Source organism: Melospiza melodia, chromosome 2 (assembly GCF_035770615.1).
Source record: "Melospiza melodia melodia isolate bMelMel2 chromosome 2, bMelMel2.pri, whole genome shotgun sequence".
Classification (NCBI taxonomy): Eukaryota; Metazoa; Chordata; class Aves; order Passeriformes; family Passerellidae; genus Melospiza; species Melospiza melodia.
Genome location: NC_086195.1, coordinates 128203044 through 128220196, shown reverse-complemented (window position 1 = coordinate 128220196; position 17153 = coordinate 128203044). Strand labels below are relative to the sequence as shown.

Here is a 17153-nt window from a genome sequence, read left to right as displayed (position 1 = left end):
CTATATAAGAAGAATATTCTTGCTTTTTAGAAAAAAAACTAAGGACAATAAAGTTTGGTACTGCACCAAATCATATTTGTGTAGTGTATGATACTTTCTTAGCTCATGAAAGGTGAATAATCATTATTGAATAATTAATTATATTAATACTTTTAAAAAGAAATTTCATTCTTAAGTAAATTATATGTATAATTTTATAAATATATATATATATATTTCCCAGTATTTCAAAAGTTTCCTAGTGTCTTGTGGGGACCTTACCTTTTATTTTTGACCAAATTAAAAGTGCTTTTAATGGATTTTACTGTTATTTGTTTAATATACACACTTGAATACACTTGGTCATACCTGCATATACAGGAAGAAGAGTTCCTCTTGTAAATCATCTTATCTGAAACTGATTAATGAGCTATGACCAGTGTTATAAGAAATAATTTTGAAGCATATCAACAGTATTTTAACTGGATCCTGGTGAAAGTTATAAGCAGGTTTCCTAAGCACTTTTTGTAGTTTAGATCAGATACTGTGGCTCTTAACACAGTCAGCTTTATTTAATGAATCAGCATTTTAAAAGTAGCAAGTGCTGGTGGAGAAATGCCTTTGAGGCTCATAAACTTCATGACATCTTCCTGGTAAACAATGCCAAAGTCTGAACACAGAAATACAAAATTGCTTTTAGTTGTAGGAGCAAAGTTCAAACAATTTTTGGAGCATTTCAGGAAGCAGATTGGACAAGTTTGCGCTTGCATGCAGACTGACTTACTGTTTCTATATCTTCAACAATGCCTATTATTTGCTACTTTTCATCACCATCAGCACTATGCTTCTTATTTTATGTATACTAAGCTTAAAAATTATACTTTTAGAGTGGTAGTTCACAGATTTCATTATTCTGTCCTGTAAAATATCTGCATCATGATATAGTTCAAGGTATACTGTCTGTATTAATTCTTGTATTACCGTCAGACATGTGAGAATTTCTATTTTGAGTCACTCCTGTTGCACATTCATTTTTCTTTTTAATGGAATAATTCTAATTTTTTTTTTGTGTAGTTTTAGGAACAGAATACTTGAGTCTCTGATTTCAACCCATTCCACAGCAGTATTGATATAATTAGGAAAAAAAATCCTTTACAACATTTAGCGTTTTGAGGCTAAAGACCAATATGTATTTCTTTCCTTTCCTTTTCAGTATATCCACTGTCTGTAAAACTTCTGTACTTCATAGTACACATAGTCTTTCTTACAGAATTATTTGAAATTTAATTTTATAAAATATCAAGGCAAATCTACTTACTGGATAATACATGGGCTAATATAAGCTTTCTGTGCTAAAACCAGTTTACAAAACACATACATAACTTGTCATTTTGTTAGTTTAGAAAACTAAAAATAAAAGCTGTGTTATGCCTGTCATCAAATCTGTCTGCAGTGTTTAGTTGATTAATATTATGCTGATACCTTACCTCTTGACATTAACAAAGCTATTCACATTTTTTAAGAGCTGCTTTTGGTACTTTATTGCACAAGTTATGAGCAGAAATATGTGCACTTAAATGATAAGCAGTAACTCCAGCTCAGTGCTACAGGGTAACGAGGTTCAAAGGATATAAAATTTGTTCAGATTCGAATACGTTTAAAAACTGAGGACAAAGGGAAAAAAAAGTAATAATGCATGCCCTTTTTCCTTGAGAGAAAAAAAAGCCAGAAGCTATTCATTATCATGTTCTGGAAATGTCATTTACTTCATTGATGTCAATTGTTTTGCTTTGTCCTTATCTCATTCCTGTTTACATATCAAACAGTGCTAAGTGCATAGCAGCTTTTCCTCACTAAGCAGAATACATTGTCCTCCCATATTCACATGAGATATTTAAGGAAATAACAATGTTTGTTGAAATTTCTTACTCTGTGAGTTTTTAAGTATGGTAGAGATTATTGGAATTTATTTTTGAAAGATAATGCCTTGCTTTAATGCTCAATACCCTTCATCCCAACAGTTGTAGAATCATTTTTTAAAACATATGTAGAACTATGAAGTCATTAATTTTCAGTCAGGCCAAACAATCCTTTACACCTAAATTGCATCTTGGGATTTAGTAAGTAGTCACAGGAATAGCTAAACTCTTACAATAATTTAAAGTATTTAATAGAAATACTTCACAAATATTTAACATGAGAGCAGTGAACTGACCTAGTTGTAAGAAAACTGGTTTTTAAATGCTTATAATTTTTCTGTAACTAACCCATATCTGAGATGTTATGATTTCTGTGTGAAGTTAAAGTAAAAATTAACTTATCTGCTGATGTTGATTTTTTACTGATACCATTGTGCTTATTTAGGGCTAGTACCCTGAACTGGATGGGAAGGAGGAATGGGGACTGCAGAGGAAAAAGCCATGTGCCTTTCACATGATTGTGCAAGTGCATGGTTCATTGGGCAGCACTAATAAGGGGAAGGAAGGGATTTAGCTTGTTAATCCATGCTGCTGAATACAATGTCACATTAAATGACACCCATAACATGCATATCGATTGTGTTGGAGCTGGAACCTGATTATGAAATGCTGCTCCATCCTCCTGTGACATTGGCTTTCTTGGGAGTTTTCAAGCAACAAAGCATCAACTAATGAAGATTTTGTAATAATGCTGTGGTTTAGACTTTATATAACGACAAGTAGAGCTGAAAGATAAGTCTGTGTGGCTCTTTGTGAAGTGTATCAGACTCCCCAGAGGGTGCTGAGCAAAAATGGTTGTGTTGGGGCAGGTTCATCTAAGCTAAATAGCTAAATGCTATGTTTTCTGCACTATGACTAGGTTGTACAGTTACAGTTCAGGAATGTTTGTGTATCTTTGGAATCTCCATTGCACGGAGTATAAATAAGTGTAAGATCATGTGGTATTAAGGCCTAATAATTATGTAAGCAATGCCTGGCACAGCTTGGCCAGTACTACTTATCTCCTCCAGACTCACACACCTTAGTCTGCCTTACCTTCTTTCTCAGTGAACCAGAGCTGAGCAGAGGGTGTTCACCTCCACTTATTGATATGTATTTTGATACTAAGATTCAACTGAAATCAGTGGGACAAAGCACGTGTTTGAAGTTAGGCAGAAGTGTTTTGCTGAATTGAGACAATGTACAGTGGTGAAATCATTCATTATGCTATTTCATAGTGCTTGTAAACATGGCAAGAAGAGAAACCAGCTTCTTGTTTTTCCAGTGGCCTAAAATCACTGTGTCCTGTGCCATGATGGGCATGGTCTGTGTCTGTTTTTGGAACAACCAATGCAGCATTTTATAGGAGCTGGCACTGAGAGCACACTTGTGTGTGCTTTTTAATGACACATTTTAGTTAAGGTCAAGCTGTAAGAAAAGCCTTTACAGCATTCAAAGAAAATTAATGTTTCCAGTAGGTATTTCTGGATCCATCCCACCTGACTGATGTGCTCTTCTCTGAGCTATGGGCACAGTGTTTCCCAGCAGCTGCCTATAAAGCTGACTGATGGAGAGGCTCATGCATAGCAAGTGACAAGTCAGTTCTATATCCTGCTTATCATCATGATGAGAAAGAATTTGGACACCTCTGTGTGAGGGGAGATATATGCAGGAAATCATATCCAGGATGAAGGTGACGTTTTGAAAGTGCCTGGTTTCAGTCACCTCTTCTAAATTTCTTTAACTGGACAGCACATAATGGTTTTGGAGAACTACTGCGTGACAGGTTTCCATAGGCTTACAGCATGATATATTAAAAAAACAACAAACCACAAACAAACAAAAAAACCAAAAAAACCCCCAAAAAACAAAAAAACAACAACAGAAAAAAACCCCCAAAACATGGAGTTTTTGTCCTAAAAGTTGGAACAAAAACCTTCTGGGTTGGATAAATAGATATTAAGTATCAGAATCTCAGTTTTAAAATTTTTCTTTTTTTTAATATTTTATATGTTTTAAAAATATTTTTAATATTTTAATTGGTGAAAGAATATCAAGGCTTTTATTTGTATGTCATCTTTGTAAAAGAAATAAGGACTTTATAAACAAAATCCAGAATTTCTGATTCATAGCATGATCTGCAGAGGCTTGAATTACCTAATTAAGTATTGATAGAGAGTCCTGTGTTTAGTGAGTAGTTTATCTTAAGTATTTATTCTTTACTCCTTCCATGTAAATTCTTTACCCAATATTTTTAAACTTCTTTTTAGCAAGCAAAATATACTGTATTTTGTGTTCAGTTGTGCTAGAGTAGGAGTTGATACTATTCTCTTTCTTTCTGGGTTAGTTGTAGAGGTATCCTACTAATAGCAGAGAAATGGCATGCAGGCAAGTGGATCAGCAGAAGAAAGCACACCATGGAAGTTTTAATTCATCACAGGAACCAGTTGGCCAAGTGTCTCAAAAAAGAATAGATTGTGACATTCAGCTCTTCTCATGCATTTATTTTTTTTTTAATTTTTTTTTCTTTAACCAACTAAAGGAATATAAACAGAGAAAAATAATATTTTCCTTTGCTCTTGGTTTAAAAAAGGCCTCCAGAGATCTGGTATACAAAGGTCCAAGCCTTTATATCAAGACAGGATCTACTGTGCAAACAGAGTGGCCCTTTGAAAATCTATTGCCTCAGCAGCACAAAAGAAAGAAAATACAACTGATTTGTGAGCCAGAGCAGTTTCATCAGGGTTCACATTCATGTTCCCAGTTCCTATCAGGACCACGATTCTATCATTCCCAGATCTTGAAACTTGTGATTTTCTGCCTCAGGATGGTTTTTGGAATAAGCAAAGTTTCTGTTCTGACTTCTAGCCCTATATTTTTTTTCACTTCATAAGTAAAAAAAGCATAAGAACTAAAGTCTAAATAAAGTAAGTTTGAGTTCATTTACTGTACACCTCTACCCAAGAGCCCAGTAGAATAAAGATCTTATCCTTCCTGAGTGATTATGTGCAAGAAAGGATTCTTATTCAGCCATCCTGGTAGCCTTATTGAAAAATAATTTCATGTGGAAGATACAAACCATTTACTGTCTAGATACAAAATCAAGCTAAGTTTTTATTTGCTTGGAGATGTGTTGGTCATAGCCAACACATGTGTAGTGGCGGTTATTTTAATCCAGCTTCCATTGAATATTTTCATCAATTCCAAGTGTTTGGTCCTGTGCCCCCAGTCTTTAAAAAAAAAGTCCAGGTATTTTGAAGGTATTTTAAAAAATCTTAAAAGAGGTTTTATTTGGTTTCTAGCTCATAAAAGGTAATTAAAGTGTCTGGAAATTTCCTGATAAAAAAATGGGCATATCATTTTTTCTTAAAATTTGTGGTAAATTTCTATAAAATTTAAGTTTTCTAAAATTTTAAAAAAGAAAGATGATTTAGAAGCTGGTGTCAAAATATTTGTTTTCAAGATCAGAAGAAATTTTCCTCCTCATAAAATAATAATGCAGTGCTTTTTCTTTAACTACTAGCTAGACTAGTGGAAAGTGTTGCTCACCTGAGCAGAAGGGCAGAAATATTATCTTCCTTTTTTACTCATCCTTTGGTAGGAGTCTGGTGTTTAAGACTGATCTGATTTTAGAACATTGTTATCTATTCAGATATTGAACAATATAAATTTCTGATCAAATTTTACTCATCCTCAGATATCTTATGTCTCTAACACCTGTAGTGAATTTTTACATTTTAGGGACTGTTTAAAGGTTAAGGTAATGTGTGCAACAATTAAAGACCCATCTTTGCATCTTTGATGTGCCACCATTCTGGGGCCAAAATTACTGATATTAAATGAGATTTAAAAAAACACCAAAACACAAAATAAACCAAAACAAGAGATCCCAACTTATCTGAGAAATAAATTTAATGTCTTTCATAGGATCACAGAATAATTCATTTTGGTAATAATAATTCAGGGAGTCTCTACTGTACTGTCTGCTCCAAGCAGGACCAGCTGGTAGATGAAATCAGGTTATTTAAAGCTTTGTCAAATCCTGAAAACCTTCTGGTATATTCTTCCAGACTGGGAATTTTTTGTCTTTGTAATATCTTTCTCAGTCTTCTGTAGGTGATATTTAATGAACTGTTTTGCTCCTAAGTCTATTTTCTGATACATTTTTGCTGCTGCTTTCCCCTGGATTTTCACTTACCTGATCCTGATTTTTCTGAAATGGGATGCCCCAAAACACACAGAGTAGTCCAGTTCAAGCTTTAACCATGCTAAGTATTTTATGGCTTCTATGTTGGGCTATACAAATAAGGCTGTTGTATATGATGATTAATATTTTGCATTATCAAGGCATACTTTACTCTTCTTTAGTTTATACTAGATGCTGTTGTGATGCTCCACTGTCTAATCAGCCTTACCTGACTTGAATTTGTACTTTCAATTATCCTCTTGTCTTATTCTGTAATTGTTTGCTGTTGAATTGTATCTTTTTAATACCCATTTTTGTTTGGCCTAATTCCTGGACAAAATGTGCTTTCATCTAATCTCTATCACTTTTTCTGACCAATAAAGCCGGATACCCTTATTGACTCCCTTGCTTTTCTGTGAGGTTTTGGTTGTTAGGTTTTGGTTGAGTTGTTTTTCTGGTGTTTTTTGGTACTAAAGATATGTCCTCTGTTTCTAATCTAATCAGATTGTTCTGAGTATAAACAATCAGAAAATGAAGCTTTTTGCCTGTAACCTGAGGGGTTTTTTACTACAGATCTTGACTGTGGTTGGTGAAATCCTTATTACCAGAAGCAGCATTTACTTCACTATTTTCTGTAATAAAGTTTCAAGATATTTTGTACTGATTTTGTACTGTTTCCTTTATATCAAACCTGGTAGAGCCCAGAAAGCTGTAGAACAAAACTGAGGTGTGTCATCACTCATCTTCCATCAGGAAAGGAGTCAAGTGGGAAGCAGCTGGATGCTGGCTTAAAAAAAAACCTCCAACCCCCTTTTTTAAATCTTAGGGCTTTATCCTAAAATTTTACAGTGACTTAGAACCACTTAAGGATATAATCCTACCAAGAGTTCTTTTAATTATTCACTAAAAGATGTATTTACTTCAGGAAATCCCTCAGAAAAGCAGTGTCCATCTGGCAAATCCATGGTTCAGTTGAAACTCAATTCTTACAGTCCTGACAAAAGGGAATTTCTGGGAACTGGTTGCAGCTTAGGAATCTCTTTCAGACTGTTTCATGACTGCAATGAAGTAGCTATTTCTGTACCCTACAGAGCAATATGTAATATTGTGCATGGCTTAAAATGGCTACTCTTACAGAATACGTGAACATTTCAGATGTCAGATTCTACAAATGCAAAGTGGTTAGGATCGTGTTTTGGTAATGTTTTACTTTGTTAGTGAAATATCAAAGTTTATGATCAAATTTATTTTTTGTCTTTTCACAGATCTTATGTAAATGTAGCAGTTCTAAGAATAAACAGAAATTATATGAATTGTTTATGTTGAATGAGGCAGATCATTTTAATACTAAATGATCTTGGGTTAAGGTTCAAAAGAAAATAAATTAATGTAAATCAGGTATTATCATGCTGAATTTCTGTCAGTGGCAAACTAATAATCAAAACTTTTCTTTTTAATCTTTACTTGTCTTAGCTAGTTGTACCTTTAGTCTCATTATTTTTTTACTCAACTGAGCAGAGGATTAATTACTTGAACAAAGTTTTTAACTGCTGGGGTTATATAGGAAATTTTGAAATATGCTTATGTCACAAAAGTTCAGTGTTGTTCAGGTAAGCTGACATAAGTATTTCTTCTTCATATTTGAGATCTGTGTACCATATATATGAGTTGAATAATTATGATGCTATGTAACCATTATAATGAAAATGATAAGGTAAACAGATAAGGTAACTATGGAATTATATGGGTCAATAATGTTTAAGAATTGAATGTCACACTAAGGACATTTTTTTCCTCTTGGTTGTAATAGTCACTCCCATACCTGAAAATGTGATCTATGGTGTCATTCTAATGATGGTTCAAAAATTCTATATTATGATAAACAATTTACTTAAAAATACTAAAAAATTACATCCGTTGACTTTTTCTTCTAAATAGTACTTTTTATTTTCTTTTAGAGACTAGAATAGGTGAGATTGCTACAGTGCTGCAAATTAGAACTGTTAGACAAAAAATCAGAAAGAAAACTACATAGTCCCTTACATTTCTCAAGAAATTGTCTATCTAATATAGCGTTGTGCTTTTCTGAAAGTGACTATACTGCAATTCAATTAGTTTATCTTCTTTAGGAAAAGAAGTTTTGTGACTCAGTTTCTTCTCTTTTAAATGAAAATCACTGACTATGTCCTTAAAAATTTTTTGTGTGCTGATACGCTGTCTCTTAAAAGAATTAATCTGATGCCAATGTCAGCATGGGGTATCATTTAAACAAATAGTTAAACAGTCAGCAGAAAGGGATTAATCACCACAACTGCATAAACTCTTTGGTTTCTGACTTCTGAAAGAAATATAAATATAATTTTTCTGAGTAGCTATCTTCAGTTAAGAGGCTCAACTTCATCCAAAATCTGAGAATCTTTTTCTAAATCTTCAGTAAACATATTTGCCGGTGCATTTGCAGAATGAATTTGCACACAGAGGTATGACAGTAAGGCTAGTAAAACTGAACTAAGTAAGAGTGAAACTGGTGCTCAGCCTGTGTGTGTGAGATATTATGGAACATCGGCTCTGGATTGTATAGAAGTAATACCTGTTTTACTAAAATCATCAGCAACAAAGAGCTCAGGAGTCACCAGATCTGGTTTACATTTGAACACAGACTGTTTTATTGGAAACTTATAGGAACATTGCACACACTCAAATAATATTGTGGGTTTTCATGGGTGTAGTTCACAATGACAAAAATCTAAGTAAAAATAATAAATTTAAATAAACATCTCCATGGTAGGCTCAAAATATAAATTTTAAGCAGTTTAGTTCCTCTTCATCACCAGTAATACCATTCTGCCCAGGCCACTTGAATGTCAAAAGACAAAAATGCACTATAAATGTGAGGAAAGATACACATCCTAGAAAAAAGTTTACATTTCATGGAAAAATGATGTGTCTTCTACCAAGGGATGTTTATTATTATTAAGGACTTTTGCACTGTGACACATCTCTTTCCCCTTTCTTTAATTTTGTAGAAGAGGGGACAATTTAAGATTTGTTCTGAACTCTAGTTCTGCAATAGAAATAAGTTACAATAGTAATATTGACACAAATCATGTCCCAAACCCTTTTAGTCCTCAACATCTTTAAGGTGGAAAGAATGAGCTGCCAGGGAGCTGTTTTAAAAGAAAAATAAGATTCTATCCAAATGTTTCTGTGTTTTTGAGGTAGACCGTACTTAATAATTAGGAAAATATGTTTCCTTGTATGGCTACATTATATTATGTTACACACTGTATATTTCTTACATTTTGTGAGGGTTGTACGATACCTATCAGCAGTTCTAAGTGCTCTATACAATTAATCTGTCCTTAATGTGAGTATACTCTATATTATAAATGTATAACAGTCAAATATGCAACTCTTCAAAGCAATGTTTCATATTTCATTAGTCCTTAAATTGTTTGGAAAAATGAGTGGGCCTCATGAAATGTTATAAAATAATTTAATTGCTCTTAGACTGGGGAAACTAAATTGAAGTGCACCTTAGAAAATGTCCAACTGCATCTCTTTCCAAGAGCACCAGCACATCTGCTGATTAAGTCTTCGGGATGTGTGTAGCTGGGAAAGTCAGATTCTCTTCCAAGAGGCACGTCCCAGCAGATGCTGCAGTTTGTGGATGGTTTGTGGAGCTGTGGCGCCTGGTTTGGCAGGTTCCCAGTTTGCCCCCTGCTGAATCAGCGTTGCTGTGCTGAAGGCAAGAACTGGCACATGTGCTCTCAGCTCAGCCCTTCCCTCTCGGGGAGTGGGGGTTCTGCGCCGCCTTGCCGTGCTGCAGCCTGCTTGCAGAGGGGCTCTAGTGCTCACACAGCTTCCTGCAGCAGCAGAACCCACCAGCACTTCAGCTGTGCTAAAAAGTGCTGCTTAAATGGGGTGCCTTAAAAAGGAGTGTGGAGTATTCTCTTCACAGAACAGGAAAGATTACTCCCTGCTCAGCACAGGGAGAGACAAAGAGTTATTTAGGGACAAAACCATTGAGGAGGAGGCTTTTTTTGCAGAAATGGCCATATGCTTCCAACTCCCACAACATTCGACAATAGAATATTTTGACAGCAGAGTGGCTGCTGCTGTAAATCTCCTAATTATGGAGCAAAAGTGCCACCAGCTCATGATGCATAACATGTTACTGGCATAAGCTCATGCAGCAGTTCAGAAGAGTGGAATTTTTTCTGATGGATTAACCTTTACACCACAAGGTTCTATGCCAGATTCAGTATTAGATGTATTCTAGGCTCCCTTTGAACCTACAGGCAATGTAAAAAACTCCAGGGAAAAAAAAAGGAAAAAATACCCACAAAATATAAAGCTGGCTATACTTTGTATCATCTGTTCTAGCTGATTTGATAGCTGTGCTAACATTTGTACCTACCTCAGTCTGACAAAATTATTGTTTTAGTAACCTTGAGGAGCCAGTGCTGAGCTCCGGCAGGGATGCTCACACGTCCTCGATGGTTTGTGAACCACCAGCTTTATTCACTGAGTTGAGAGGCTTGTTCATACTTGAGATAACTGCTGAGTTAGGCCTCCTGTGGGTGCAAAAGGTACTCATGCTCCCAGGCACACATTTTTAACCCCATCATTCTTCTTCTGGCAACCTGCTGTGGTAAATTATGCCATTATCACTGCAAGGGGAATCCACACTGATAAATCTGATACAGATTCACTAAAAATGCCTTTTATGTTTCATTGTGGGTCCTATTTAAACCTCATCTGTTGGAAAAGTGCAAATACTAAATAATTCTTCCTACACACTTTCATGTAAAAGGGCATCCTTATAGGAACTACCACCCCTACTCGAGTGTTGCCAGACCTTCTGTGGTAATAGGAGTTTATTTTGAAACTATGTCTCTATAGTGGTATGAGAACATGATTGTAAACAAGAATTATAAAAAACTAAACCAGTATTGTTTCCCATATTTAAGTGACAGATCGTAGACTGAACATCAGTAGAGAGCAGAAAAATTGTGGGGAATTTTTGTTGCAATTGTGGTGAAGGGTGAGGGCTGGAATGTGTGTAAATTGTCTACCTTTGTTGGTGTAGTGATACTGTTATTTGGATAAAGGTGTGGAGAGTTCTTTTGTTTATTTAAGTGACATTTGTGAAGATTGCAGATTGTGTGATGAATGTGTATTTTGATGATTATGATAATTTAATGCAAACAATATAAGAAAATATCTTACATTCTCAGCATTGTGTAATTAGAAGTCAAATCCTGTAAGATGTTCAGACACCTCATTCTTAGTGATTTCAGCTCTATGAAGATGCCTGAATACTTTTAAAAATGTGGACTTACTTCAAGAGGATCAAAATGAATGGTTGTAAAGGCTAGATTGCTGCACTTTTCAATAATCGGTTCTGCTACAGTTTGTGATTAATCTGTTTTGTATTATTACTCTTTATGTTGCTTACATTTTCTCCTTTCCTGAGTTAGCTGCTGCACTAGTGTCTCTTTCTCTGCTAATCATTGTTTTTGGGTAGGTACATAAAATTTCCTTTTGCTTTGCAGTGTGTACAGCTTAAGGGCTGTACAGTTACCACTCTGTGTACTTGGTTACTGCTTCATTTTGAGAGAGGTTGAGTGCACCTATCACCCTTGCAGCTGCTGGGGGAGGGAATGATCATCGTAGTTAAGGGTGATCTATTCCCTCGTCAGCAAGAGGGGAATTTGGAGCAGTCAGAGCTATCAGAGGTTCTCCTCAAATCTGCCTTCTGAAGGGGAATCTCTGGTAGTGCAAGAATGGCCAAACTGGCAGTGGTATAAACCCAGTTTGAAATTTCAGCTGCCCTGTAGGGCAAAAGCTGGGATTGGAGGGAGTCTTAAGCAAAAGTTTAGGAAATACAGAACATTCTGTCACTGGTACTGCTCCTTCCAAAGGCTGAGAAAAATCTGCAATAAACCTCTGGCTAGAAATGTAAAGCTGGACTTTAACTTCAAAAGTTTGATCATGTACCACCTTGTAAATACCAGATATGCTGTTTTTCCTCTGTGCAGGTATCTAAGCCAGACTGCATTAGAAGAGATGATGTTAGCAGCCAACCCTCAAAACAGGGAGAAATTAACCATACTAAAGCAAGCTCTAGGTGCTCTGGGATTCAATAGCCTGGTAAGTTACATGAGCATATGTTATTTTTGGCTAAAATAATCATATTAGTTGAAATCAGGCCATAAGTAACTCACAGATAACCTTTTGTGGCTAGAAGAAGCTCCTTTCTGTCTTTTTTTTTTTTTTTTTCCTGTTAGTTAAGACATTGAAACAAATACAGCACTAGTTCACTCCAGGGAAATTACTGTAATCACTTTTAATTAGACACAGAACCAACAATGTAAATCTTTTTCGTTTTTAAAGATCCACAAAACAGCTTCAAGGTACAATACTCTGAACAATTAAATTACATAGATAAAAAGAAGCAATCAAATCCCATATGACACCTCATAAAAGCCACGGAAATTTTTTCCTCTTCCTTATTATCTCCCATCCTTATTAATTTCATGAAACACAGATATGCTAACAGCACCTGAAAAGAAGTAAATACCTATTTAGGAAAGAAAATTAGAGCCAGGTAACTTGAAAGAGCTGACTTAATTCCCCAAGAGCAACAAGAAGATAGGCCTGCTGTTTGTCTTTAATTCTATGAAACTAAAGACGATAATTTGGAAAATTAATCAAGAAGAGGTTTTAGAGGAGAGAGGTGTGGCAGAAATCAGAAGAAATAGAGGGATGAATATAAGAATTCATGTAAACTGTGCATCCCTTCAGGATACTGCAGTGCTTAACAAACTCCCCATTTTTCTTACAAATGTGGATGCTACCTTGCACACTGTAGCTGGAGCACTTCTGCAACAGTAGTTTTAGAAGGAAGTAAGAACTTACTCCTGTACAATATCATTAGAAAGAAGGGGACCAAAAGTTAATGTAACTCTAAGTTAAAACTTCATCAAAAATATCAGACGGGCAGCAGTTGTAATAAAAAAGGATCAGCAAAAATTTTGTCAATCTGCTGAAGCTGTTCTTTAGGTGGGAAATTTAGACTTCTGTGGTTGTAGTGGTACACCATGGAGCTGTTTGGCATTCCTTAGTTAAGGGAGTAAAAAGTGTCACCTTTCAATGTCAGGAAGAGTAGGATTTATTTTCATGAATGTTCATGAGGCCATGTACAAAATTGAACACACATGGCTATATATGACAATATTATTCCTTACTTTTAGCGGATCTGTACTGGCAAATTTCAATAACAAAAGGTACAGACACTTCTGGATTAAGCCCAGTGTTCAGTTTGTTGGATCTCTCTTGCTCTTTCATGAATGTTTCTGTTCTGTTGAGGAAGGGGTTCTGTGGAAAGCCAGGGCACAGGGAATATTTCTCTGTCTTCTCTGAGAGGTTCTGATCCCCAGAGAAATACTGACTTTGACCCTCATTTATGGAGAAAGGTTCCAAAACTTCAAGATAGACTAGAGTCCACAAAAGTGTGAAATAGATTATAGAGAGTGGTGTAGTGTGTCACTTGAGTGAGAAATTTAGGTTTTGGGATTTTTAGTATGTTGTAGGTGGGAACAAGATGGAGGATATAGGATGTCGTCCTCCTGAGCTGCTTCTTCTTGCTTCTTCCTTCTTCTTCATGGTTTGGGTGATGTTCTGTAATTGGACAGAAAAGTCCACATTGTGGGCTTCAAGGGATCAGTCATTGGGTTAGAAGGGAAAATAACCTAGGTGTCAGTTCTTAATTGGATAGTTTAGTCTTAAAAGACCTTGTAACAAGAGACTATTAGCCATTTTTGCTGTGCTCTTCCAGCACACAGAGTCTGGTATAGACGGCGTGCAAAACTCTAGATAAGATAACAATAAACAAGAAGCTGAAGGCTGAAAAAGTCCTGTGCTTCTTCTTTTCCTGACACCAAACCACTCCAGGAGGGTTTCCCTTGACAGGGGAACCCCCAGGGAGGGGCTCAGTGTGTGGCCCAGAAATCCAGAAATCGATAAGGTTCAGCCCATAAGTAAATAAATGAATGCTAAATGAATCATGATTTATAAGCCTGCAGTAGCTTTCTGAGAATGCTTCATACACAGTATTCTTTTGAGTCCTATAATTTATTTCACTCAGAATTCTGGAAAAGAAGTTACCTCTCAGAAAAGTGTCAACATCTTAAAACCTGGTCTGTATTTAGGCAGTATTAGAATAATATTTAGGGGACAAGAAATCTGTGAAACTCTCAAGTACTGCAGGCTGATCTCCTGTGCTGAATGTTAGAGGGCAATATGTAGATAAAACACATTCCTAAAATTTCTACCCATTACTTCTGAGGTAGAGGGAGACGTCTGTATGTATCATTCTTTGACTACCTAGCCACATTTAATGATAGAGTAGATAATTTTTTTTAAAGAACTACATAAAAATTCCTTAGCAGTCATTAATGCTGTCTTCCAAAGAATATTAGTGTTTATTAAAACCAGCTACTGATTTAAAGGTGGGGAAGCATGCATCTTACACAATGATAAAGTGTTTGAGAATCTGGAATGTGAAATATACCCGAGACCTTACCAAAATCACCACAATCAGAAGCTGTCCCAGCCCATTATTGTTCAGTGCTGCGCAGGAATCCCCAAGCCAGTTCTGAAAGAGTTAACCTACAAACAAGGAGTGTGCACTGCCAGTGTGCCACTTCATCTTGCCTGAGATACATCCCAAGAAGCAGAGTATAGCACCCTAGTTTGAATGCTATATTAGCATGACTTCTTCTATTTTAAGAGTTATCTTGTTCAGACTTTCTCTGTTATATTGGATATTTTGAATCTTCAGCTTTGGTACCATGTAATACTAAAATACACTGTTGCACTATTGACACCTCTCTCATACAGTAAGAGACTGACATTCTTGTCTTAAAGCGTAGTTTAAGAAAGCAAACTTGCTTAAACAGCACTGGAGGTGCTGTAATATATCTCAGAAAGACTTTAAGCTTTTCTAATGTCCTTTGATGACTAGCATATTTATCAGGGAAAGAAGAAATGAAGAAGAAAACTTGAAAAAAAAAAAGAGGATGTATTAACTAAGTATTTCGTTAGTAGAGTATGTATAATCTTAGTCTTCAAATTCTGATAAGTGAAATTTCTCACTGTTACTTCTGCAGTTTCAGCAGAATCAGGGTCTAAATAGTATTTTTAAAAAAATATTTCAAGAATTATCAATTAGTTTTGTTGTACATAATACCATGTAATGTTATAGTGGATATCAGGTTTCCTGTTTTAAGAAGCACCATTGTTATATAACTGACCTTAAAATAAAAAACTTCCAAAAACACACAATGCTTTCCATATTTTAGGATTTAAGGTTCATATTCCACAGAGCATATTTTTCCTTGAATTTAAAAATATTTTAAATATAATTAACCAATCAAAACAACTGAAGACAGTTAGTTCTCTTCTTGCTGTGATAAAAATGAGGTCAGAAGAAATCTAGCCCTAAAGATAACTGCTTCCCAATCTGAGACATCACAGAAGAGTGGGCAATCTCAGAGGGAAACTGTGAGGGTAAGGAAAGTTGCTTTTGTTTCTTTTGGACCTTAATTACAGCTTTTAATACCAGGAACCTATAGAGCTGGACACTTTGTGAATTCAGTTGGCTGAGGCAAAAAAAACCCTTGCTGTTCCCAGATACAGAAATTGTCTCAATGAAAATTCTCTATGGACAAGATATGTTTTATTTCTTGCAGAAACAGTGCATCCATGAAAGATATTTCAGTATTTTTATGACATTGGGAAAAACTTTCTTAAACCAGTGGTTAATGTGACATTAAAACAAGGAAATAAAAAGTAATTTTGTTGGTTCATGTCCTAGCTAGGTTCCAGTGTGTTTTCAAATTTCCTGTTAATAATTCAAATGTGAATGCTTTTCAACTTATCAAATGCTAATGATCCAAACTAACAGAATTTATATTTATATAAAGCATTGCCTTTCACTGGTGTGTCCAACAGATCTTTTCTTTGTCTTTAATTCTGAAAAAAAAAAATGTGCAGGAGGTGGAGAACCTGTTTGTGATCCTGTCAGCAATTCTGCATCTTGGAGACATTCGCTTCACGGCCCTGACGGATGCTGATACAGCGTTCGTGTCAGACCTGCAGCTCCTGGAGCAAGGTCAGTGGGACACGACCCCGGAGCGTCGCCCGCTGCTCCCGCTGCAGGGAAATTGCGCTGTTCCACCGACAGATGGAAACACAGCTCCAGGGAGACAAAAAGAAATGGCTTCTGAAAATTCATAAGTTACTGTGGGAAGACAGTATCCAATTGACTTGGGTGTTTTATAAATTACAGATTTTTATGGGATGAAATAAAATGCCAGTATTGCAAATTAGCTAATTAAATGTCATATTTAATGCTATCGTTTGCCAAAAGAAATTGTACAGTGCACTTTGTGCAGTCTTGTTTTGAAATGCTTTTGCGCTGCTTGTCAACAGCTGAACAATTTGCCTTGAATTGAATTCCTTACATTCAAAATCAATGTCTGAAAAGGGACTCTTGTTTCTGTGCTTTGAAGTTTGCCCTCTTGGTCACTAACAAATCTCCTTCAAGTGGCTTATGGATACAGAGTGTCAATGAGTAGCATACCTTCACTCTAATACCACAGAAAGTCTGCCAAACCCTGGGGAAGGTCCGGAGTAGTCTTTGAAGGGGAAAGAAAGTTGTAATGTAATATAGAGTTACATTAATACTTCACAAAATAGTGATTATAGTAATCCTACTTTATGTGTCCATTGATTTTGATTACTCCTGTGACAGCACACTTTTCTTTAATGTTTGAATTCTTTCACTGTTCAAAAAGAAATCTGCAGAAGCAAACCTGTTGTAAAAAAAATGAAATATGCAGTATGCAATAAATCAGTCTTTCTTTACATTTTCTTTTCCTTTCAGTGGCAGGGATGCTGCAGGTTTCACCAGATGAGCTTGCTTCAGCCTTAACAACTGATGTTCAGTATTTTAAAGGTAA

General features: G+C 35.7%; 1 protein-coding gene across 3 annotated transcripts in view; it reads left to right on the top strand.

The window, feature by feature from the left end:
• MYO16 (myosin XVI) overlaps positions 1-17153 on the top strand; it is a 357379-nt gene that overhangs the window by 222677 nt on the left and 117549 nt on the right. For all 3 annotated transcript variants that reach the window (XM_063149977.1, XM_063149978.1, XM_063149976.1), the window contains exons 17-19: positions 12168-12279; positions 16186-16303; positions 17078-17149. In XM_063149977.1, the coding sequence (XP_063006047.1) occupies positions 12168-12279; positions 16186-16303; positions 17078-17149 (302 nt within the window). The remainder of the gene's footprint in view (positions 1-12167; positions 12280-16185; positions 16304-17077; positions 17150-17153) is intronic.